Consider the following 25,158-nt stretch of genomic DNA (forward strand, 5'->3'; position numbering starts at 1 on the left):
CAGGTAGTTTATGCTTTTTTTTGGGGGGGGAGGGGGGTGTCTAACTGATTTGGTCTAACCAATTTCTTCCACAGTGATTATGGCTTTGTCAATTTGATCATCTAGTTCTGCTTTGCTTTTATTATACATTTCAAATCAATGGCTACTAAATCTTTTTAGTATACTTGGTCAGTTTATTAATGTAAAACAACTCTTCTTTGTCCCCTTCAGTCATTTTCACATCCTGAATTCTATTTTGTGTACTACTAAGATTGATATTTCTATTTTCTCCTTGTTACCTGTTTGACATATCAAAGCCTTTATTTTCATTCCTCCTATACTATTTTAAATATCTTTGCAGGTTGGATTTGATTAAAAAATTTTAACCCCCTCTGATATTATCTTCTGATAAAACTATTTACTTATATTGTTTGACCTCTTTTCCCACAATTTTATTTCTTTAAAAAATGCTTTTTTGGTTATTTCTTTTTTCCCCATTTTCCCCCCTTTTGGAAGACTATGATATATATTTTTTTCTCTAATAGACTACAAATGCTATATTCTAATTCCATTCTTCTAGAAGTTCTTAAACTTCTTGGTCTCAGGACCTTTTCATTACATCTAAAGATTATTGGGGACCCCAAAGAATGTTTATGTGGGTTACATCTATCAATATTTATCATGTTAGAAATTAAAAGGAAAAAAATTTAAAGATATTTATTAATTCGTCTGAAAATAACAGTGATATGTGAACATCACATTTTTATAAAAAAGAAGTTTAGTGAGAAGAGTAGCCCAGTAGGGCTTCCCTGGTGGCGCAGTGGTTGAGAGTCCGCCTGCCGATGCAGGGGACGCGGGTTCGTGCCCCGGTCCGGGAAGATCACACGTGCCGCGGAGCGGCTGGGCCCGTGAGCCGTGGCCGCTGAGCCTGTGCTCCGCAACCGGAGAGACCGCAACAGTGAGAGAGAGGCCCGCGCACCACAAAAAAAAAAAAAAAAAGAGTAGCAGAGCTGAACATTTCTGCAAATATTTTAATGCCTGCCTTAATAGAAGACATCTGGATTCTCATATCTGCTTCAGCACTCACTCTGTTGTGTTGTCATTGTCATGTAGCCCCTGGAAAACTCCACACGTGACAGGAGAGAGTGAAAAGCAAATCATGCCTTCGCTTTACGAGTGAAAATAATTCTGTCCTTGCAGATCCTCTCTAAACGCGTTGAGCTTGCTCCTTTAACACTGTTTCAGGCATTAGGTTCTTCGCGTGAGTCTGGTGCCTCTGTTGATTTGAGCTTTTCTCAAACCTTCGGTAGTATCTGGTGGTGGGCCCAGGGTACCTGAGATCTCCTGCCTGCCTATCTGAACCCTGTCTGCTGCAGCCCGCCAGCAAAGACAAACAACGTGCTGCCAAGGGACGTGCCAGCAGCCACTAGTCCCAGCGCGGGCATCCTCTTTCTTGCCGAGGGTAACACGGTCTGTATCTTCCCCTTGAATACCGTACTGTTTCATTTCCTCCTATGTTGCTATCAGTTTAGCAATAGGTCTGACAGGTTTCTCTGCTCACCAATGCTTCCTTACCCCGTTTCTTTCTCTTATATTAGTATTTCTTCCCAGGATACACCCTCTAATAATGTATCTAATTATTTCCTACAGAATCTAGGTGGTAAAATCTGAAGTGGTGCATTTCTAAACCATCTCTGTTTCGCCCTCCAGATTCTTCCTAAACTGACCTCATTTTACCATTACAAAGGATGAAAGGTACTTTAAAATCTAGTCACGTCAACTTCACTGCTCTCCAAACAGGAGCCATTCATGCCGTAAGCCAATGCCTAACTTTGGTTTCCTCCACTACTCCACTTTTTAATGCCCTCTCTGCCTATTCAGGGATAAACAGCCCAAGGCCAAAGAACTAATTCCAATCATACCCTTTCGACATTTGTACAGCAAAGAAAGGCTGGGGATGGGAGTGGGAAGTGCCCCCAAAGTAAGATGTCTAATAATTCTAGTCTCCACTGACTTTCCCTTCTCACATTCTCACAGAACCCCAGAACCCTGAATTTAGAATGGACCTTAGCAACCTATATCAACTACCCCCATCTTACAAATGAAGAAATTGGGGCACAGAAAAGTTACTGCTTGTCTATGGTCATGTGGATGACACCCAGAAGCCTAAAAGTTTCTTTTTTTCTTAAAGTCTTTATTGAATTTGTTATAATATTGCTTCTGTTTTATTTATTTTTAAAATTAATTTATTTTTGGCTGCGTTGGGTCTTTGTTGCTGCGCGCGGGTTTTTTCTAGTTGCAGTGAGTGGGGGCTACTCTTCGTTGCGGTGGCTTCTCGTGTGGAGCACGGGCTCTAGGCGTGTGGGCTTCAGTAGCTGTGGCATGTGGGCTCAGTAGTTGTGGCTCGTGGGCTCTAGAGCACAGGTTCACTAGTTGTGGCGCACGGGCTTAGTTGCTCTGTGGCATGTGGGATCTTCTGGGACCAGGGCTTGAACCCGTGCCCCCGGAATTGGCAGGTGGATTCTTAAACACTGCACCACCAGGGAAGTCACTATGTTTTGGGATCTTGGCTCCCTGACCAGGGATCAAACCCACACCCCCTGCATTGGAAGGAGAAGTCTTAACCACTGGACCACCAGGGAAGCCCCAGCCTAAAAGGTTCTGATTCCTCTTTCAGAATTTTCTTCACCCCTCTATGTGAGTATTCAAGTTCAACACTGTTTCATTATTCCATGGCCTATAATTGGGAAACTTGATTTTATGTTCTTTTATTATTAACTTTTCTTTCACAGGTTTAATATTTTTTAGTTTGAACTCACAAACGTATTAACAAAACATTTTTAAACCGATAAATAACGTTAACACTGTTGGCTAATAGAGGCATCCCTATCTAAATTCTTGCCCAATATTTGCTGTAATAGCTTGCAAAATATTTACCTCAGAATTCCCTATCTGAACGAATGAAGTGTTTTTCTGTAGCTGTACTTGAGCTAGTGAGAATGTTTAAACTGAGAGGGTGCAGAGCATGCTGTGTTCCTACTCAGCTGGTCTCTGATGGGATCACAGGTCCTGCTCACTTTTTAAAATGTGCTATGCATTATCACTATCATCGTCCTCTCATTAAGTGAATTTAACTTCCCAGGAAGTGGAAAAGGCTGTGAAGAAATTAGGTGAGCCAAGGAGGCCTAAAAGGCCCACAGAGTGGGGTAAATGTTGGAAGTAATAAGGCTTATTGAGATATGACTGCAGAGGGGCATAGCTTGGCCATGCACACAACGCATCTCACATGTCCGTGGAAACCGGACATGTGAAAACTTAATGAAAGAAATGAAGAAAACTTAATGAAAATATTCTTGGATCTGAAAAGCTTCACTGGGTAAACCGAGAATGAATAATTTGAAAAATCTAAAGAAATACCTTATGCGACAGACTGATCTCCATAATTAGTATTTAAAATACTTTACTACTATAAAGAATCTTTGGTGGGTTATTACTGACTCCAATTAACAGATGTATCAACGGGCAAAACGCTGCTTTGTTCCTGTGCCTGTAGAAGCCCTGAATACCGCCTACTGGCAGGTCACTGCGATCAGGGCTCCCTACGGCGCAGCAGTATGAACAAAGCTTTCCTTTGACATTTTAGCTCAGTTTCCGGGTTAAAACAGTGTCTCAGTGTTTCACTTATATTTGGGAAACGGATAAGGGATTTGGGGTGGATTATCATTTTTCCAACTTAAAACTTAAAAATATATAGGCTTTCTGTATCTAAAAAGTTTCAGAAATGGATTAGATAAGAGTTGTGAGGGATACCCCTTAATTATTTTCAATGGAACCAGTAGTTTTTTTAATGTCTTGATACTCAGACTAGGGTCCTTGAATCAGCAGTATTGGTATCACCATCAGGCTGGCTAGAAATGCAGCTCCTTGGATTCTACTCTAGATTAACTGAACCCGAATCTGCATTTTAACAGGATCCCCAAGTGATCTGTATGTATATTGAAGTTTGAGAAGCTCTGGCCTAGTGGATAAAGCTCCAAAATGCCAAAGTGCCGTATTGATGATTTTGAATTAAAATTACTTAAGAAAAAGCTGGTGCAAGAAGGACACTTTGACCCTCCCGTCTCCCTGAAAACAAGAACTGAATCTCTCAATGTGAAAGGTGCCCTCCCTGTACCAGGAGGGAGAGAGCCAACCTTATCACCAGTGATAGGGAACTGGGGACCAAGAAGGCTGTATAAACAAGCCTTGCTCTTCTTTGCTGATTTACTACTCCAAGCCCAATCCCTGTTAAGATTCTTCACTAATTATCACAAAATTTATTGTTTCTTTGTCTAAAAAGTATGAAAGCTGCCTGCCTTGGTTACTTCTTAGCTCCTATTTCTCTGAGACCTCCATAAGTACAATTTAAATTTGTTTTTTTCTCCCGTTAATGTTTTGTCTCAATTTAATTTTTAGGCCAGCCAAAAGAACTCCAGAAGGAGAGGGGGGAAATTTTCTCCTCCCTGACACTACTTTCCTCCTTCTTACTTATTAACACATCCTGAATTTTATTTTATTTTTTAAGACATCTAGCTCCTCCCCATGAAGCTATGTCCTTAAGAGGAGTTGACCTCCCTCTCCGGACTCCCAACCATGACTCCAGAGTGTGTTTCCTGGCCTGGAATAATCCCATTCCCCTTCCAATCACTTCCAGGAACAGGAGTGTAACTCGGTTCTGGGCAATGAGACATAATGGAAGTCGGTTCAAGGTTCCTCCACTCTAAGAGAGCCAGACGTAGAGGCAGCTTCCATTTCTCTGGACACTGTCATGTCTGCACGTGGATACTAAAAGTTGCTGCAGACATCTCCTGGTAGCCTAAGGATGAAGCCAACACCAGGGCTGGGAGAATACAGTGACAGAACCTGGGTCCCAGAGGACATTTTGAAGCCACTGAGTCAGTCAACCCTCAAGCTGGTCTATCTCTGGACTTCCGGTTATGTGAGAAACACTGGGAATTAGAAATTTCTGTTTCTTACATCCAAAATCACCCTAAATAATACAAAGAGATAATCATTGGTGGTACTGAACAAAAAGCTCAGATATCACAGACTATTTTCCATTAGATGGTTTTTTTAAAACCTGACAATTCCAAAAGGGTCAAATGTTTTCTTCCTAAAGCAAGATTTGTATTGGCTGTGTCCTCTCTCATTCCTAGAATAGAGTGACGCTTATAATTTGTGGAATCAAACAGTACTTGTGAAAATTAAAAAATGGAACAGTGGGCCCTTAAAGTGAACCTACAAGTCATATTATACATTTTCATTTATCTTCTGTAACATTTATTTTCAATATACTTACTTTTCTAAAGATACTTTATAATGCCAAACATTTGGCTGCTACTTTTAAACACATATAAATCACAGTAGAAATTATTAAGAACAATGTATCAATAGACATTTGACACAGAAGAAAAAGCAAATATATTAAGATGCGTATTATTAATACAAAATATTAGGAGCAGTCTGCATTATCACAGATAGATTTTTATGGTTTAATTTCAACTACCTTCCAATTTTTTGCATTACAAATACGATTTTAAGAAACCTGTCACTTTAAGAAAAACAACTGACAGTATCTGTTGGCAATCATAAAATCTGAGCATTTTAGCAAAAATTAGAATTTTTGATAAACCTGAGTTTGATAGCTTCCCAGGAGCTTTCTAGTGAGATTGGTAGTGATATTAACAGCTGTGATTTCTGTATGGTGTACTATGAAATATGTCAACATTTATATGCTCAGTGAACCAACATTTTCCAAATAACCTATATATCATGTTACAAAACCATGCAAGGGCAAACTACGTTCAAAATGTAAGACCGAGCAATAAATTCTAATGTAATGGACTACAAATTAATATGTTTCAAATTGTACATTGCAACTAACATTTAAGAAACTACTACTTGTGGAATCTTGGTGCAGTATCAAAAAAACATCTAAAATTAACAGAAAAGGCTATTAAAACACTCCATTTCCAGTTATATGTCCTTGTAAAGCCAGATTTTCTTCATATACTTCAACCAAAACAATATATCACAATAGCTGTATGCAGAGGCTGACATGAGAATCCAGCTATTGCCAGGCATTAGAAACTAGCCAAAATCACGAACTTTTTTGGAACTACAGTTATGTTGTATAGAACATGTTACTTATATTAATACATAATGGGTTTACTATTACTATTCTTAAATGAACTAGTATTTTTTAAACTTCTGATTTAATTTCTAATATGGTAAAAATATTTATATAGATATAACCCACTAAAAAAAGCTTCCTGGGGTCCTCAATAATTTCTAAAAAAGTGCTTTTAGTCTTAAGGTCAAAAAGTTTGAAAACTGTTATGCTAGAGCACTGGGACTGATGCTGGAGATCCGGAAGAGACGAAGACAGAGGCAGCCCTCAACCTGACGAATTATCAACCCGATTCGTCATACACCTGATCTCACAGACTGCAAAGTGGCCATTACAATTTTTTTTTAAGTGAAAATTGTTACATTGAATGGCTTGATAAAGAATTAGAGCTATTCCCTAGAGAAGAATACTAATCAAATATATTAAAGATTATAATGCAGACAGAGGCACAGACTTAGTCTGTGTATTTCAGATGGCAAACCTAAGGCTAATGGTTAACTGTTACAAAATCAAATTTCAGTGAAACATGACAAACACTTGCTGACCATCAGAGCTGTGAACAAGAGAAGAGCCCTCACAGTCCTTCAGTTAATAAATACTGTCTATTATGTGCCAATACTTGCTAGATTTGGGGATTCCATCAAGGAAAAAGATGCTGCCCTCATGTTGCTTACACTAATTCCAGAGTCTCATGGAAGGAAATATGTTTTTGTGACAAGAGAGGCAGGGGTGGGGTATGCAGCTTCTATACGGAATGTTCAGAAAGAGTATCCCTGAGAAGGTGACATAGAAGCTGAGACCCTAGAAACAGACTGAAGTAGCCTCTACAAAGAGAAAGGCCAACGGCAAGTGCAAAATGCCTCATGAATGCAAAGTATTCTGAGAACAGTAAGGAAGCAGTGTGACTGGACCAAGAGGTAATGAGAGAGAGAGGGGAAAGGAGATGTAGGCAAGTAAGTATCCACATGACGGACAGCAATGCATCATTCATCACTCTTAACTGCATATTAGACCAAGTGCATCAGAATCTCATGGCAGAGCCTAGGCATCAGTATTTAAGTTTGTTTTGATAATTTAACAGTTCTTCAGGTGATGCTAATGTACTGCCTCGGGTGAAAATCACTGATATAAAGTCTGTTAGCCTATGATAAGGAATTTGGATTTAACCTAAGAGTAAGCTCACTAAAGAGTTAAGAAGGAAACTAGTAGGATTGATTTATTTTTTAAAAGATCATTCTTGGTTGTTAGGGGAGGAAGGAGAGAGGCAAGAATAGAAAACTCAATCTTGAAAGTTTTAACAGACTGAATGAGCATTTATCAGGCAAGATACATTGAGTAGAGGCTTAACCACTAGATGGTAATAGCCAATGCCAAGAATCTGATTTTTCAGACGCACTAAACAATCAATAGGTTTGATCAGGGCAAAGAAAACCTAATAAAAGAGGGAACATTCACAAGTGTAAACTGCTCCAAAATACACTTTATCAATCTATGAGACTCATTTGACTAAACAGGGGATTTATTTATGCCCTTACATTGCCACCATATATAAATTATGTAGCTGAAGATTTATTCTTTCAAATAACATTTCAAACAAAGACAGTGAGTCCTATTTACAACTTAAAAATTTTATCTCCAACTGCCCTAAAACCTAACCAGCAAGCTCAATGTTTTTACAGTTTTATATTAACTAGTCAAAGATAAAGTTCAAAGTTGCTTTTATTTCACCTGGAATATATTGTTCCTTTCAAATTAAATAATGGGTAATAATAAATTGAGACAAATACAGCAATCAGGATTATCCTAATTCTAAAATACTTCTATCTTAAAGCAACTAAAACTTGAATTATGTTATTTCATCAACTTGGTCATTATTTTCAAGTAATGCTCTTTAGCCTTTAATTTAAAATCTGAATAGTCTCCTACAGTTCACTTTAAGTTCTCTAATTTGCCAGCATTCTTGCCACTTTCCCTGAAACAGGTCAGGTTATTTTAACTTCAGTGCTGCTGCCTTTCTCGAAGAAGAAAGTGAAATATATCTTACGCCCGTGTCTCTACCAAACGTGGGAAAACGTCTGGCTCCCCTTCTCTTGTTTACTTTATCCATCTGGTCTCTCCAGGCATTTTGAGTTTGTAAGGCACTAAACAGAATCAGTATGAGGTAGTTTCTAGTCCTAGCTGAGTAGCTTTGCAGTAATGTAACCAATGATATTCCAGATATTTTTAAATGGAATATTTGGTAAAGTTATTATAATAGCAATGATCCCAAACAATAAAACGTACCTACTAGAAAAATCAAGGCAAATTCATATCATTTAATATTTAAGCTCAATATAATATTAAGTTTAATATTTAAATTCAATACACAGTTTTAAAAATTACCTTTTAAAAGATGATTCAGGTCCATTGTGTCATGTAGGACTTTTTGCTTGTATCTGTGGTCTAAAGTGGAATCCAACACTGCCGACATTGAGGCAAGACTGGGCTCATGTTTTTCTTTCCCTTTTTTAGCTGATTTCAAAGATTTTGAATTAGTTTTAAAATCCTCAACGTTTTCATATAGTTCTTGACTCACGTTCTCTTGCCTTTTAACTTTCGTTTTCTGATCGTTTGATGCACCCAGTTCAAAAGACTGAACAGGGCTGATGTCCGGAGTCGATAAAGGAGTGACGTCTGTCACGGTGTCTTCAGATTCCTCGGTGTAGTCACTGACTTTTGGTTTAGTACTTGAAGTTGGTGCTCCTGTTGATTTTTCTCCCAGTTTATATTTCTGTTTTGGTGGCAAGTGCGTTACACCAGACAGACGCTTCTTTAATGATGGAGATGAATCAGATAAACAGACATCAGACCCGGTATTTGAACAGTCTGTATCGGAACTTGAAGACGAGGAGGACAGAGAGGAAGAGGAGGAAGAGGAATTACTTCTGGAATACTTTTTACTTACGCTTTTCTTGAAGCTATTAGATGGTTTAGCTGACTTTGACCTGACCTGATGCTTTTTCTCATCATCACTGCTTTCCTCTCCATCTGTATAGTAATCACGTTCGCCTTCTTTTACAATTTTGGGAATGCAACTTGGGATGGGCAAGTGTATTTTATGTTCTACTGTAGCATCACACAATTTTGATCTTGAAGAAGTGGTCACGGACAAAGAATTCCTAGCTTGTATATCATCATTTTCTGTGGGGTGTTCTTCTGGAGGAATTTTCTCATTTCTTTCAGTTCCCTTCTCAGTAAGATCATTTTTCCTTCTTTGTATTCCAAATTTCAAGTTTACATTTTCCATATCTTTATCTATTCTCTCTTCAGCGTCTTCATTTTGCTTGTCAAAAACTGAGTTACTTTCACATTTCTTTGCTTCTTCAAAGTCACTGTCAAAGAAAGAATGGTCCACTTCACCTTCTGATATATCTCCAAACTGATCCATGACGGCAAACATATATCTGAAAAGAGGGAAAGTGTAACCATCAGACGAAGGAGTAATTTTCAAATACTCTTCATTTTTATACAGTAATTGCAAATTTTCGAAAACTGAGAAGTTTGGGTAATAGATAAAGAGAAACATGAAAAAAACAAAAAAACACCACCAAAACACCAATAACTCGGACTTCCCTGGTGGCACAGTGGTTAAGAATCCACGTGCCAATGCAGGAGACACGGGTTCGATCCCTGGTCCGGGAAGATCCCACATGCCATGGAGCAACTAAGCCCGTGTGCCACAACTACTGAGCCTGTGCTCTAGAGACCGTGAGCCACAACCACGGAAGCCCGCTTGCCACAAGTACTGAGCTACACTCTAGAGGCCGTGCGCCACAACTACTGAAGCCGGCGCGCCTAGAGCCCGTGCTGCGCAACAAGAGAAGCCACAGCATTGAGAAGCCTGCACACCACAATGAAGAGTAGCCCCCACTTGCTGCAACTAGAGAAAGCCCGTGTGCAGCAATGAAGACCCAACGCAGCCGAAAATAAATAAATAAATTAATTAATTTAAAAAAAAAACAATAACTCAGTGAAATGATAATGGGGCTACAGGGATAATATCGAGTAGCACCAATGATCTGAACAGTAAGTCAGTCTAATAGTTTGGCTCACAAGAAAATAATAAGAGATCATCAGGCATATCACAAACATGGATACCTAGACTGAACTCTGAGGAAAACCTGAATTCTATAAATTAAGTACAGTTACGAGTTTAGAATAAGAGAGGGTGGTGTTAAAACCTCTTCAGATCAGCCTAGCCAGCCCAAACACACATCATTCTGGTAGAAGCAGTTCAATGGGGATTAACAAGCTTCCCTCTTTCAGCGCTTGTCTTTGTCCCGTTCTGTCCCTTCACTGCCCTTACTGGCGGAGCAGCAGGACGTAACTCCTATTAAAAGTAAAAGCTCCCTCCGTCCCTTCTTAAAGAGGAACAGAAACTCTAAGACACATGTATACAGTACAGGCAGTTTGGATGAAAATCTTCTCAATATTTAATCACATATTATTACATAACCACAATAAAAAGGGGGAAGTATGCACGTCTCATTGCGCTAAAGGGAGTCCAGCGAAAGAGAGATTTAGTATCTGTTGAGATAGTAGACAGGCTTCTAAAATGGAAAAATTAAGGCATATTATTTAGACACATGGAGTTAAATATTAGAAATGGATTACAAAATTCAAAGCAATTGCTGCTAACGTGGTGCCGGAACCACTATTTTGGTTATAAATCTTAAACTATTAGTTGACCTGTAAATTTATATGTGTACTACTAAGGTAAAAAATCAAAACTGATGTTAAAGTATTTTAATACTTCAAGCAACTGGGATTAAACTGGAAACGTCAGTATAAAGTCATATTTTTCTTTCTCTCTATTATTACAGGGGTCTACTCAGCAGTGTCACAGTATCTGTCACTAATAATCTAGAATTCAGAGTTTGACCTCTCTAGTGCTATTCTCCACTAAAACCACCCCCCAAAACCAAGATCCTTTGGAAGGCAGCTGATTCCACTTCTGGAGGTAAAGACAAACAATAAGCCCAGAGTGGTGGTAATAAAACAAAGGATTCAGTTTAAAGGGGCTTCCACTGTCCAAGCTGGACAGTCCTGCACTGAAGAACAAAAAAACACAAAATACACTTAAAAATAAAAAAGTAATTCCGTGGAAAGCCATTAGTTGATAATGATATTCAAAAGAGGCAAATAACATGAGCCATGTCAAGGGAAAGGTATATACAAAATTCTGATAATATGTAGCCAACAATCCAATTATGGATTCACTATATTCAAATCATGATTAATTCCGTTACACCACATCAAGCAATAAAAGACTATGTAATCTGTATCCTAAATCAGCCATGATACTCTGCAGCCTTTGTTTAAGTGACCCTGCAATCTATAAAAATAAGTAGGTAGAGACATGATTTAAAAAGCAACCAAACTTATACTATTAACACTAACGTGGAAGATTAATATGATAGGTCAAGGTTTCTGCCGTTAAAGTTTTGAAAAACTTAAGAGATTCTGATATATTAAACTTGCAAAAATTTAACTGTAATCAACTTTTAAATACTTAAGGGAATCTGATTAAATCAGTAAGTTTAGACTTAGGTTTATAAAAAACATCTAAGTACTTAGGTTTCCTTTGTGAGATCTATAAGTGTGTCTTTTTAGCTGTTTGAGGTACTTAAGAAAATCAAATATACTAAAATTGTAATTGTGCCATTAATTAAGCAGGTTTGCAAATGGTATACAGTATTCAGGAAAATTTAAGCTAAATGAAGATAAATTAAGAGAGGAATAAGTACAAGTGAGTTTTAAAGTTCTAACATTATTATATTTGAACTGAAATAAGATATAAGTAGATTTTAAAGATTTCAGAGAAATTAAACTAAAACTTATTTCTAATAAATATTAAATACAAGAAATATTATTTCCTGTAGCACGGATTAATGCCCTCTTTATGTTTTAAAATTCAAATCAACAGAAGGAAGCCTCCTCCCCAAAGGTTTTACATGTTAAAAAAAAGAAAAATTCAAACAAGTAAATTTTAAAGATCTAATTGGCTTTACTGAAGAATTCATGAATCAAGCAGCATCCTACCCAGAGTGTAGAGGGGAGCTCCAAAGGGCTACAGAAAGGGAAAGGTTTTTAAAGGCAAGACAAGGAACTCATATATAAAAAAGACGATTTCAGGCTTAGGTAACCTGCCCATGGGGGACGAAAGGGGTCTGTGTGGCAGTTTACGTCATCTCCCTTTGGGGAGATGACGGATTACCTGACTGGTGGGGACCAGAACATTTCTGACTGACCGGTTAAGACTACATTTCTGGGGAGGTTGAAGCTGCAAGTAGGGTAGGTATGAAGCCCCGGTTTGGTGGGGTGGCCCAGCAGACGCGACTCCATCTGGAGCCTGTAGTTTTCTTTTTAACAACTCCCCCGTTTTGATCAGACTCGGCTTAAATGAGAGATGTGATTAAAACCTAAGGCATTAGCACCACTCTCAGCTACTGCTCTGAAGTTCTCAAAGTTTGTTGTGCCTTTGTGTGGCATCCAGCGGTTATGATGCTTTTGCTTAACCCATGTGATATTCACAGGTCACAGCTTCAGGCTCAATCTTTAAGTCAGTCATTTTCTTCTTTACTTTTCTGACGTTCAGTCTTAGGGAGATCATTTCCTTGATGGTTAGTGGCTGTGACTGTGCGTTACAGCATTTCTTTTAATACTGAAAAAAACCTGAATATAGGAATATTATGAATCCATTAAACTAATTATTTAAATCAGGGGTCAGCAAACTACTGTGCCTGGGCTAAATGCAGCCCACCATTTTGTTTCGTAAATAATGTTTTATTGGGACGGACACAGCCCCACTCACAGGTTTAGGAACTGTCTCTGAGAGCTTTCCCACTACACCTGCAGAGTTAAGTAGGTGTGACCGATACCATAGGGCCCACAAAGCCTAAAATATTTACCAACTGACCCCTTTAATGAAAAATTTTGTGGACCCCTAATTTAGGTGCTATTATCAGTATGAAAAATGCATAATAAAAAAATTGTTATCCACCTTGGGTTAATAATATAATTTAGACATTTAAACAAAGACTAGGGGAAAAAAGAACAAAAATGAAGAGTTGAAAAATCAACAGTCCTGCTGCATTTTTAATATTTCCATTACTGTTATTGTAATAGTGTTCATGCAATAAACTAAGCAAGTAAGTGATGACAGGGAGTCAGCACAGTGAAAAAGAACAAACTGACCCAGACACTCAGGCTCAAAACTCCTCGGTTCTGATGCTTCCCAGTTGTGTGTTCCTGGGCACAGTACAAGGACATTCATCACGGCCCTGTCTGTAACAGCACCGACTCAGAAAAAACTCAACGTCTAGCAAGAGGAAAACGCATACACAAAATGTGGTATATGATATATTATATATCAGTCAAAAAGGATAAGCTGAGATCTACAAAAATTATGTTTACCAAGGAAAAAAATTAAATGAATGACAATACCATTATGAAAAACAACACACACACACAAAACTAAATACTCAAGGGCACAAACATATAAATAAAATTCTATAGCATGGGCTGGGAGGATGTACATTAAACATCTAAGAGTAATGAGCCTATAAGCGGAGGGAGGAATGAGTCTGGGAAAGTGGACAAAGGAGACGAGTTAAGAACCTGGGCAGAGGCCTGTGATTACAGGTCATCACAGACCTAAAGAGTACGACTGAGCATTATCAATCCAGTTCTGCCCACCTGAGTTCAAAAAGAAAAACAACAAATCAAATCAGCTACTGAATGATGGACAGCTCTTATTAACACTGTCATTAAATTCTCCCCAAAGTCAGCCTTTTTTGTAAGATAATTCACCCTTTAATCCAAAATGTCAAGGGCTGGAATAAAAGAGCTGTGGTTACGGTTTTTCCTATGGTTAAGACTGCCTTTAGGACTCAAGAAATTTTTTTTACAAATTTCTTAAAATTTTGAAAGCAAATGGTTTCCAAGCACAGCCCAGAGCACAAATTTTCCTAGCCAGTTTAAAAAACAAATCTTTAAAAAAGCTAATCATCCAAATCATTCCAACTTCCAGCCCTCTGCAAAACTTTACATTTCTATGGAAATAAAATTACTAACATAACTAAGTCTCACTTGTACTAGTGCTGTTATTCTACTACTACTAACAGCCAGAAGTATTGAGTACTTACATGTTAGCATTGTCCTAAGTGCATTACAAGTATTAACTCATTGAATCTCTACAATAACTTTAGGAGATTTCTTCACTCCCATTTGGCAGAGAGGAAGCGGAAGCAGACCAAGAACTTGCCCGAAGCCATACAGCTAAGAAGCAGTACAGCCAAGAATCTAAAGCAGGCTGTCTGGAGGATCATGCTACTAACCACTGTTCTACTCTGCTTCAAAGTATGGTCCTTCCAAAAGGCTAGGAACTGAGACTTCCTTTTTTGAACTTTAAAACACATTGTTGTGATATCTATTATTTATGTGATGGTAAACAGTGGGCAAGATAAGAAGACCCTCCCCTCACAGGGATTTTTAAGGGAAATGGGACTTGTTTGGCAACAGAGCTTTAGAAACAGTTCTTTGCAAAAAAGGGTGGTCTGTACAGTTAAAATTAGATACATATGCCAGTGTTTGCCACACATTTTACTAGATATATTTGCTGTGTAGCAGTTTTCCTCTAACAAAGTAATCTGGAACAAATTTCATTGCCACTGCAAATTAAATAAACCAGTCACCTTAGGTAAATTGTTAACCTAGGTAATAAGAACTCAGAACTTTGAATTAACATGTGACTCTATCCCAAGCTGAGCCTGGGACCCAACCCCCTTTCCGAAGAGAGTAATGAATTCCAAAGGTATTTCTGGCAAGGAGAGTGACATTTCTGGAAGTCAGTAAACCTGGGGTAGCAACATACAGTGTAGGACAACTTGCATTACATTCTGCTTGGTCAAACCGTTGGGTTGGCCAAAAAGCTCATTCAGGTTTTTCCACAACATCTTTTTGAATGAAGCACTTAGCCCTGGGTGCTATGGTCAAGAGTCTAGAACTGAAGTTATGATTAATTGGTTTACAGAGCAAGGGCTCATAGGAATAAAAGAAATGACTAAGAGAAAGGGTGTGTTCAGATACTTGAAGGACTGTGATATGAAACAGACGTGAGAGCTATTATTTGTAGCTCCAGAGGTAGAACTTTCATCAACAGATGGAGTGCATACGAAAGCTGTTCTGGGTTTAACACTAGAATTGCTGAAAAATGGAATGGGCTGCCTTCTAAAATTAGGAGCCGTAAGTCACTAGACAATGTTGGAGCAAAGACTGGATGGCCATTTGCTAGGATGCTGCAGTGGGAATTTATAAATTTGGAGGCTATGACCTTTCCCAAACCTAACATGAACTAGGTCTAAATCCCAAAGTCTAACCGTAAGCCAAATCCTTCTTTGAAATCCCCGTTTTTCAAAGCTGTTTCCCGCCTTTCCTGTCTTACCAAACTGAGAACTCCTGGTATCTTGCTCATCTTTATATCCTAGTGCCTAAAGTAGGACCTGACAAATACTAGACATTCAAAGAATGTTTATCTGATAAAGGCGTTTGGAGATTTAAGGCTGGGCCCTAGTTCTCCTCTTTGATAGCCAGTTATGTAAGCACAAAAATCACCTCTTTCACCTGAGCTAGTTTCCTACAGCGGTCCCTCATCCCCCACCCCTCACACACACCTGAATCAACTATCCCCTTATCTGCATTTACAAGGCTCCTGTAGTCCCCAGTAGGTGTAAGCATCTGTCTCCCTAAATGGTCACAGCTCATGAGAGGGGTGCATAGCCCATTGCCTGGGAAACTTTTCAGGTTGAAGTTTAGGTTCATAACATCCAACAGACCGGTTATTGTAAGGACTTAAACATTCAGGCGATTTAATTACCGGAAAAATTGTCCAACTGTCCCACTAAGCAGTCCTTTTGATAACATTCACTTCAAAGTGAGTGAGATTCAAATCAAATGACAGTTCATCAGGCTGCAATAACCCTGCTCGTGCTTAATGAGGACAAGTACTTGCCAAAGGTGCCCGGGAATCACCTGGACACACAATTTGCGCAGCCCTTTCAGAACCAGCAATAGAAATACTGGTGCTTTCACGTCACATCAGAAAACACACAAACAGAAATCTCGCGCTTTTCTTTTTTTTTTTTTTTTTTCGGTACGCGAGCCTCTCACCGTTGTGGCCTCTCCCGTTGCGGAGCACAGGCTCCGGACGCGCAGGCTCAGCGGCCATGGCTCACGGGCCCAGCCGCCCCGCGGCATGTGGGATCTTCTCGGACCTGGGCACGAACCCGCATCCCCTGCATCGGCAGGCGGACTCTCAACCCCTGCGCCACCAGGGAAGCCCGGAATCTGTCATTTTTAACTGCCATTTTGATACTGTGACATTACATTTCTGTAGTTTGACATATGATTTGGTCCAAAGACGGTAACCGACTGGGTACACGAAAATCTCGGGCCAAAGTAAACACCTGTATTTCAGGAACTCAGGTTCCTTACGCGACCCCCTCCTGATCCCGCTAGGTAGCGGATAATAACTGACATCCCCCTTCCGCCTTAGAGGTTAGGGTCAAGTCCCCGGAGGTGGGCGGCGGTGACCTGAGCCGGGATCCCGGTCGCGACCACGTCTTAAATTCACGGCCGACCCCGACCCCCAAGCCACCCGCGAACGCGCCCCAGGGCAGGCCGGGCCGTCCCACCGCGGCCGGCTGGGGCTGCGGGCCCCATGGTCCCGCCGGACCGGACGCCTCAACGGTGGTTACATCCGCCGTCCGAGGGTCTGCCCGGGCCGCAGAGGAGGCGGGGCGCAGGGCTGGGGGCCCGGCCGGCCCGCCTTCCTAACCTCCCGCGCCGACTTCCGCATACCGACTCTGCGTGCTCGCCGAGGCCTGGGCTCCGGAGAGGAAAACGGATTCCGAACGGGGGGCGGGGGCTCTGCGAGGGGAGAAAGGGTCGCCCGCGCGCCGCTCACCTGGGCACCGCGACCCCCGCAGCAGCCCAGCGCCGCCCGCGGCGTTCCGGCCTCGCGCACGCGCTCCCGCAGCCCCTCCACGCGGCCCCGGCGGCGGCTCGAGCTTCCGGAGGCGGAGAGAGCGGAAGGGGAAGAGGTCGCTGGGGGAGGCGGCGAGTCCCGTGGGAAATGGGCGGTGCCCGAGGCTCCTCGCGGCGTCGCTCCTTTCAGCGGGTGTCACAGAGCGCGGCGGGCCGGCCCTGCTCCGGCCGGCGGGGGGCGCGAGGCTTGCCCGACGACCCTCCTGTAGAATGGCAAGGACGCGGGAAGAGAGTGAAACCCGCACCCTCGGCTGCCCGGTGCCTTGCCAGGGTGTTACTGCTGCTGCCTCTCGGCTGTTAACCGCAGTGCGGGTGGACCTAGTTGTTGCAGTGGCTGATGTCATGGGAAAGCTGCTTTAATTATCTTGTACCCGAACAGCAGCAATGATAATAAATACGGAGGCGGCTGTGTCTGTGATTATTTCTATCAGCAAAGTTCAGTTCAAAGAATTAGTTAGCTTTATGGGCCAGGGGCTGGTAACACATTAGAAAGTCCTCTGACTACTGGTAAATGAGATGGGTAGTTAAAACAATCTAAGAAAAATGATTTCTGTCCAACGTGTTGAATGCAGCAATTTTTCGATTTTGAACTCGCAGGCACATAGTAGGTGCGGTAGAACAATGGTGCTCCATAGATGCCCACCTCCTATTCCCAAACCTGTGAATATGATGCTTTACATGACAAAAGGGCCCTTGTGATTAAGGATCTTAAGATGGGAAAATCAACCTAGGTTATCCCAGGTGAGCTCAATGTAATCATACGGGTCCTTATAAGAAGGGACACAAGAAATTCGGGGTCAGTAATAAAAGACATGGCCCTAGAAGCAAGAGGTTGTAATACACATTATGGTGACTATAGTTAATACCCTGTTGTGTATTTGATAGTAGCTGAAAGAATAGATCTTAAAAGTTTTCATCCTAAGGAAAAGAAATTTGTATATATGTGAGGTAATCAATGTTAACAAGACTTGCAGTGATCATTTTGTAATATGTACATAAATCATTTTGTTGTATACCTTAATGTTATATGTCAATTATACCTCAATAAAACTGGGTTAAAATTTTTTTTTAAAAAAGAAGCAGCAAGAGGTCAGAGTGATGTAAGGGGCAGTGAGCCAAGGATTGAAGGCACATCTGGAAGCTGACAGAAGGAAGAAAGCGGATTCTCCCCTTGAAGCCTCCAGAAGAAATGCAGCCCAGCCCATACCTTGATTTTAGATTTTGACCTCCAGAAAGGTAAGAGAATAAATTTGTGTTGTTTTAAACCGCTAAGTCTGTAGTAATTTGTTACGGCAGCAACAGGAAATTAATACAATAGGTACCCAATATTTTTTACATGAAAATATAGGGAAAGGAACTCCTGGTTAGCCATATCCTAGGGAGTCTCACTAAGGAATTGGCTCTATTTTTGTTCTTCATTATGCATTTCGTACTTATTGGTCGTAACTACCAACAAGCACAGAGAGTCATTTCTCTGTCGTTTTAGGAGACGGAAAGGAAGGATTTCACTTAATTTTGCTTGACAAAACTATGCTGACACCATTTTCCAGGGATGGTTGTCTACCCTGTGGTCAGAAGTTTATTATACAAAGGAGTTGAATAGCCATTTCTCCAAAGAAGATGGCCAATAGGCACATAGAAAGGTGTTCAATATCATTAATCATTAGGGAAATGCAAATTAAAACCATGAGATATCACCTCGCACACATTGGGATGGCTATTTAACAAAACAAAACAAAACAAAACAAACAGAAAATAACAAGGGTTGGCAAAGATGGGGAGAGATAGGAACCCTTGTGCATGGCTCCTGGGAATGTAAAATGGTGTTGCCGCTGTGGAAAACTATGGCAGTTCCTCAAAAAATTGAACACAGAATTACCATCTGACCTAGCAATTTCACTTCTGGATGTATACCCAGAAGAATTGAAAGCAGAGTCTCAAACAGATATTTATACACGCATATTCAGAGCAGCATTATTCACAATAATGCTTCCAAAAGATGGAAGCAACCCAAATGTCCATCAACAGATGACTGGGTAAACAAAATGTGGTATATACAAGTAATGAAATATTCAGCCATAAAAAGTAACGAAATTCGGACACATGCTACAACATGGATGAACCTTGAAAACGTTACACTAAATGAAAGAAGCTAGACAGGAAAGGACAAATATGATTGCACTTACATGAGGTACCTAAAATAGGCAAGTCATAGCAACAGAAATTAGGGTAGAAATTCCCAAGGGGAGAAGGGAATGAGGAGTTATTGTTTAATGGGTACAGAGTTTCAGTACGCAATGACAAAAATCTTCTGGAGACGGATAGTGGTGATGTTTGTGCAACAATGTGAAAGCATTAATGCCACTGAATTATATTAAAAATGACTAAAATTGTAAATTTTGTGTATATTTTACCATGATAAAAAAAATAAGATTATTATATCTCAAGCTTTAATTTTGACTCTTTTCTGTGCTATGAATTTGTAAGTTTTGCCCTTTCCCTGATTTCCTTTTCCTGAAGGAGCATCTATATTGAATGAATGAACCAATGAACTATATTGTAAATAAGCTCCTTCATGACAGAGATTTTATTTGCTTTGTTCCTCTTCATAGTTCATATGAGGTCATCAACTCATAGGTGAAAAAAGGTCTTTCCCCAGATCCACTGAATCTGGACTCTTTTGTCAGAAAAGATATAAATATTATCCCTCTTGTCCTTTTTAAAAATTGTTCCTCACTTATTTGTAAACCTCCCGAAACAAAATAGGCTTGACTATTTCTATAGAGAGCTATTAAAAGACTCTTCCATTTTATCTGGCAGTTTTGTTCACTATGCTAAACTTCCTTTAGGTTATGAGCAAATGTACACCCATTGGAAGACTTTTGTTTTTTAAATTTAGGAATCAAGTTTTGAAGGATAAAATATTTACTGCGTTAAAGTTTATAAACCAACTTAAAAATTGTGTAGTGTAGTCCCATATCTTTTGAGTATCTAAAAGGTTAGTTCAACATACCTAAATGCTATAATAAATAGAAGAAATTCAGAAAGCAAAATGACTTAGATTCCCAGGAGAGGTAACATTTGAAATTTCCTTAACTCCCACAAAGCAGAAATAGCTCTCCTCTTGTCACCCTAGAACTTGGTAATACCTTTCTTATAATATGTATTACATTGCCTTATGCCTCCCTTCCCCACCCCCTTTTTCCTCCCCACACACCTTAATTAGACTGTGAGCTCTTCAAGGACAGAGACGGTATTTTATACTACTTTCTAGCAAAGCCCCTGGCTAATATTTTTGGACTGAGTGAGAGAATGACTGGAAGTCACGTACTGCCTTTCAGAAGTTTACAATCTATTTAAAAGCTAAGTATGGAATTCCCTGGCAGTCCAATGCAGGGGGTGTGGTTTGGATCCCTGGTCAGGGAACTAAGATCCCACATGCCGTGTGGTGTGGCCAGGATAAAAGCCAAATGAATGCCATTATTATTGTATTGGTTTTGTAAGGACATTTTCATGTAATGCAGAAAGCAGTTTGTTTTGTCCTTTGACATTACTTTTAACTATTGTATTTGAAGGATAGCATAATGAAGGAGAATGCTATAATTTAGGTCCGACCACCAACTAGCTATGTGATTTTGGGCAACTCATGTAACTTCTTTGAACCTCAGTTCCCTCATCTGCAAAATGGGATTTTAATATTTAACTCTATATTCCTTTATAGAGTTATAGTGAGAAACATATGTTTTAAAAAGGATTTCTGAAAGTTAAAGTTCCTATTCAAATATGAAGTATTTTTATTACTGTTATTTTGTCTGTTCAATTATTCTAGATATATTTTCCTAGAAGGATAACATTTATTCATTGAAAAATATTTCAATTAAGGGCCTACTCTGTGCCAACCCCTGTTCTGAACTGTGATTAATTCTCTAATACTAATTTTTACTTCCCCAAAATATGTTCTCTTTCCTATAGCAAATAAATGACAAATCAGAGACACTGACTTCTTTTAGGTAGTGTATAAAAGCTTTACATAATCTTAAATGCATAGCGTTAATCTTAAAATATTTAAGATCCTTTCCTAATTTATGCATGTACATGTAATAATTGTGTGCTGCCTACTTTATATTTTATTCTGCTCATGACAAATATGAAACAGCATATAAGTCAGTTCAAAGTTTTTCAGTGTGCATATATTTTGGAGAAATTAGATAACAAGTAAACAGTTTATTTTCTTTCTCTATAATCTGCTGTCCAATAATACTGGATATCAAAATCTAAATGAGCTTAGAATTTTCTTTTATGCTTTGTGTTTCATAACTTGAAAATGTTAGGGTAAAATAAAGCTAACGGCTACATCACCAAACTTCCAGCTGACAAACATAGTTGTACACTGCCTCCTATGTTCCTATCCTTATCCAGGCTCTTTTCTCTATCTCATAGGTAGAAGGAAGCAGATATGAACAAGAAGAGGAACAAGAAATGTGAACTTTAACGTGTTTGAGTGTGTCCTTAGATGCTACTGATTTTGGTGACTAGCCGGGATCCACCAAAAACTGATTAGTATATTCTGTCAAAGTAAATTGTGGTGGGTTGTTAAAGTAATGGAACCAATGAATTATACCTCCCAATGTTTAAATCCACGCGTAGGCCCCCTCTCCTATTTAACTCCTGGTTGGGCCATATGATTTGCTTTGGCCAATGGGATGTTAGCAAACGTAACACAAGCGAAAGCTTAAAAAGAACTTGTAGTATATACCACATCTCTGAGGTTGTCATGTGAAGAAGCCCAAGCTACCTCTTGGAGGATAAGAACACAGGGAGCAGAGACAAGCCATCTCAATGGAGGCTCCATAGCTCAAGCAGCCCCAGCTTATGCACCAGGAGATCACAGCGTTGTTAGTGACCCAGGAAAGAACAGAACTGCCCAGTGACCCCAGCCCAATTGCTGACCTACAAAATCATAAGCAAATAAAATGGTTTTTATTTGGTGGTAGTTTGTTATACAACAGCAGATAATTGACATACTCTATTTCCCTAAATTTCAGGTCAAAACTTAAGTAAATTGAAATTATCCTCTTTTTGTGTGATCTACCCTCGTCAATTCTTTAACTTGATACCAGCTAATTTAGTTTACAATACTTTCCTTTGTAATTCTCTTTCTCTTTGAAGATTAATACAAAGACACTTCTGCCTGAAAGTTTCCCAATATGAATATTTTTACTTACTAATAAGGAGCCCCACTCAGCATAATTTATTTATCTGTGTTCTAAAATTTTGTTCAGAGATTCATCTTCCTCTTCAAAATGCTGCAGTATGTTTCCTTTAAGCTTTAACAGTCTACTATTTTTTAAAATAAATTTATTTATTTTATTTTTTGGCTGCATTGCATCTTCGTTGCTGCTCGCGGTCTTTCTCTAGCTGCGGTGAGCGGGGTCCATTCCTTGTTGCGGTGCGTGGGCTTCTCACTGCGGTGGCGTCTCTTGTTGCAGAGCACGGGCCCCAGGCATGCGGGCTCAGTAGTTGTGGCTCACGGGCCCTAGAGCGCAGGCTCAGTAGTTGTGGCGCACAGGCTTAGTTGCTCTGTGGCATGTGGGATCTTCCCGGACCAGGGTTCGAACCCGTGTCCCCTACCTTGGCAGGCAGATTCTTAACCACTGCACCACCAGGGAAGCCCTACTATTTGTTTTTAAAGTATTTTATAACTTTTTCACTTTTTTTTTTTTTTTCCTTGGTACGCGGGCCTCTCACTGTTGTGGTCTCTCCCATCAGTTTCCTCATGGGTAGATGGAGATAACATTCTAGGGGTTGTTGTGAAGATTAAATGAAGCGTGTCTAGTGTTTAGAACAGTATCTACACAGTAAGTGCTCAGTTATTATTGTCAACTATGGTAAACCCATATTTTGGAAAACTTTAAATATATATCAAGTAGGTAAAGCCCTCAGCCCACTGTCCCAGGCATGTAAATGATCAAAAAATATGGATATGAGTGTTGGTAATAACAGGCTACCGTGCTTTATTTGAAATAATTTGGAATTGTAGGTACACTTTGAGGAGCCCCAGCGGGATGAACATTAACTATTTTAGAGGCAAAAGGGCGCCTTCAAAATCAGTTACACTGCTTTATTTAAAAACAAAAAGAGAAGACAAGGAGGACAGGAAGGTGGTAACTTCTTATGATGTCCTCACCTGTAATTACCTAGGCATGGCAAAGTCACATCTGGCCTAAAGCACTCATTATCTCCTTGTCTTTGACTTACAAGGAATAAGAATAGAGTGGTCTATGAATACTGATATTAAAAACAATAAGGGCTTCCCTGGTGGCGCAGTGGTTGAGAGCCCGCCTGCCGACGCAGGGGACACGGGTTCGTGCCCCTGTCCGGGAAGATCCCACATGCCGTGGAGCGGCTGGGCCTGTGAGCCATGGCCGCTGAGCCTGCGCGTCCGGAGCCTGTGCTCCGCAACGGGAGAGGCCACAGCAGTGAGAGGCCCGAGTACCGCAAAACAAACAATAAACTTTTAAAAAATGCCAAATGTGAACATATTTATTTTTATATAGGTACATAAAATAATTCATTTCTACGCTGTTTTGTTAGAGCTTAATATTAGGGATAATTTTTTTTAGACCTCTTACTTCATCTCCCACTTGAAATCCATGCCATTCCAGGGAAATTTATTACAATGATGTGAATACATGGGTGGGCAGTGTATGTCTATGGACACTGGTATTTCTTCTTTTGATTAATAACCTCTTCGATAATAGTTTTTTATTTTTATTTTTTGCTGTACGCGGGCCTCTCACTGCTGTGGCCTCTCCCGTTGCGGAGCACAGGCTCCGGACGCGCAGGCTCAGTGGCCATGGCTCACGGGCCCAGCCGCTCCGCGGCATGTGGGATCTTCCCGGACAGGGGCACGAACCCGTGTCCCCTGCATCGGCAGGCGGGCTCTCAACCACTGCGCCACCAGGGAAGCCCTGAAAATATATTTTAATGCTTACTTTTCCTAACTATGTTTCCTGGGAAGCAGGATATAACTCAATTTATTGGGAAACAATAGCGCTTTTAAACTGTTGAAATTCTTCATGACTGCTGCATGGAGAGAGTTCTGGGCTTTTGCTTTTTAATGTTTCCCGTATCCTTCACGGCTTCTCTCATCTGTTTACCTCCCTTTCCCTTTCTTCCCCTTTATATTGTTGATGTGCCCTCTCTACTCTATCACCCCCTTTTAAATTATCGTTAACGTCTTTAGAATTCCTTTATTCATTAAAAGACACATCTGCTGCTTTGCTGGCGTTCCTAATTTCTAGTATTTCGCATGTTGGCATCTTCTCATTAAGCATTATCTGTATATTAACGCTGGGAGCATGGTAGGAGAAGAAAATATGTACTCTCAAAATTATTTAGACTACTTTCACTTGCGTGGGTAGTAGCATTTGTACTGAATAGTCGGCGACAAAAGTACAAGGACTTGGAGCCAGTGACTATGGCAGCTGTGCACACCCTCTGGCACCAGGCAGACTTTTTTGGGCCTTTCCGTAAGTAGGAATTGCAGGCTTCATCTACTGCTCCACATTTGTCTGATTCAGTTCCTGAGGCAGCTGCGTGGGAAAGGGAAGGTTGTTAGGAGAACTGTGTTAAAAGTGAGGATTAGGAACGGTTGCCTATTTAAATAGCAGGTGAAAACGCAGAAATTTTGCGGGCTGTAAGCATGCGAGGAGGTTACTTGTCAATGATGAGCGGGGAGAGGATTAAGGGATCACCTGAGCTCGAGAATTACACATCCTCTGACACCTGCAGCAAAAATTTCCATCAACAGACGGTATCCTGGGGGAGGGGCGGGGAGGAGCGCAGGAAAGCAGTTTTCGCCAGGATTGGCGGCGCCCCTGCCCGGCTGGGCAGAGGCAGGTCGGACCCCGCCCCCGCACCGC

General features: G+C 40.3%; 1 protein-coding gene and 1 long non-coding RNA gene across 5 annotated transcripts in view; one reads left to right on the forward strand and one right to left on the reverse strand.

Annotated features, from left to right (window-relative positions):
• The window catches only part of CFAP97 (cilia and flagella associated protein 97), a 39,044-nt gene that overhangs the window by 13,143 nt on the left and 743 nt on the right, over positions 1-25,158 (reverse strand). Inside the window, exons 1-2 of one of the 4 annotated variants that reach the window (XM_067022499.1) lie at positions 17,154-17,547; positions 8,531-9,591 (exon numbers count right to left, since the gene is read on the reverse strand). In XM_067022499.1, the coding sequence (XP_066878600.1) occupies positions 8,531-9,587 (1,057 nt within the window). In that variant the 5' untranslated portion in view covers positions 9,588-9,591; positions 17,154-17,547. Of the gene's footprint in view, positions 1-8,530; positions 9,592-16,357; positions 17,548-25,158 lie in introns of those variants that run through there. The other 3 variants (XM_059049355.2, XM_067022500.1, XM_067022501.1) reach the window with 3 other exon arrangements.
• LOC131747498 (uncharacterized) lies at positions 17,320-22,602 on the forward strand. Its single transcript, XR_009332929.2, has 3 exons — positions 17,320-17,974; positions 18,311-18,469; positions 21,674-22,602. It is a non-coding gene; the product is annotated as an uncharacterized lncRNA (long non-coding RNA).

The sequence above is a fragment of the Kogia breviceps genome, chromosome 20 (genome assembly GCF_026419965.1).
Source record: "Kogia breviceps isolate mKogBre1 chromosome 20, mKogBre1 haplotype 1, whole genome shotgun sequence".
Lineage (NCBI taxonomy): Eukaryota > Metazoa > Chordata > Mammalia > Artiodactyla > Physeteridae > Kogia > Kogia breviceps.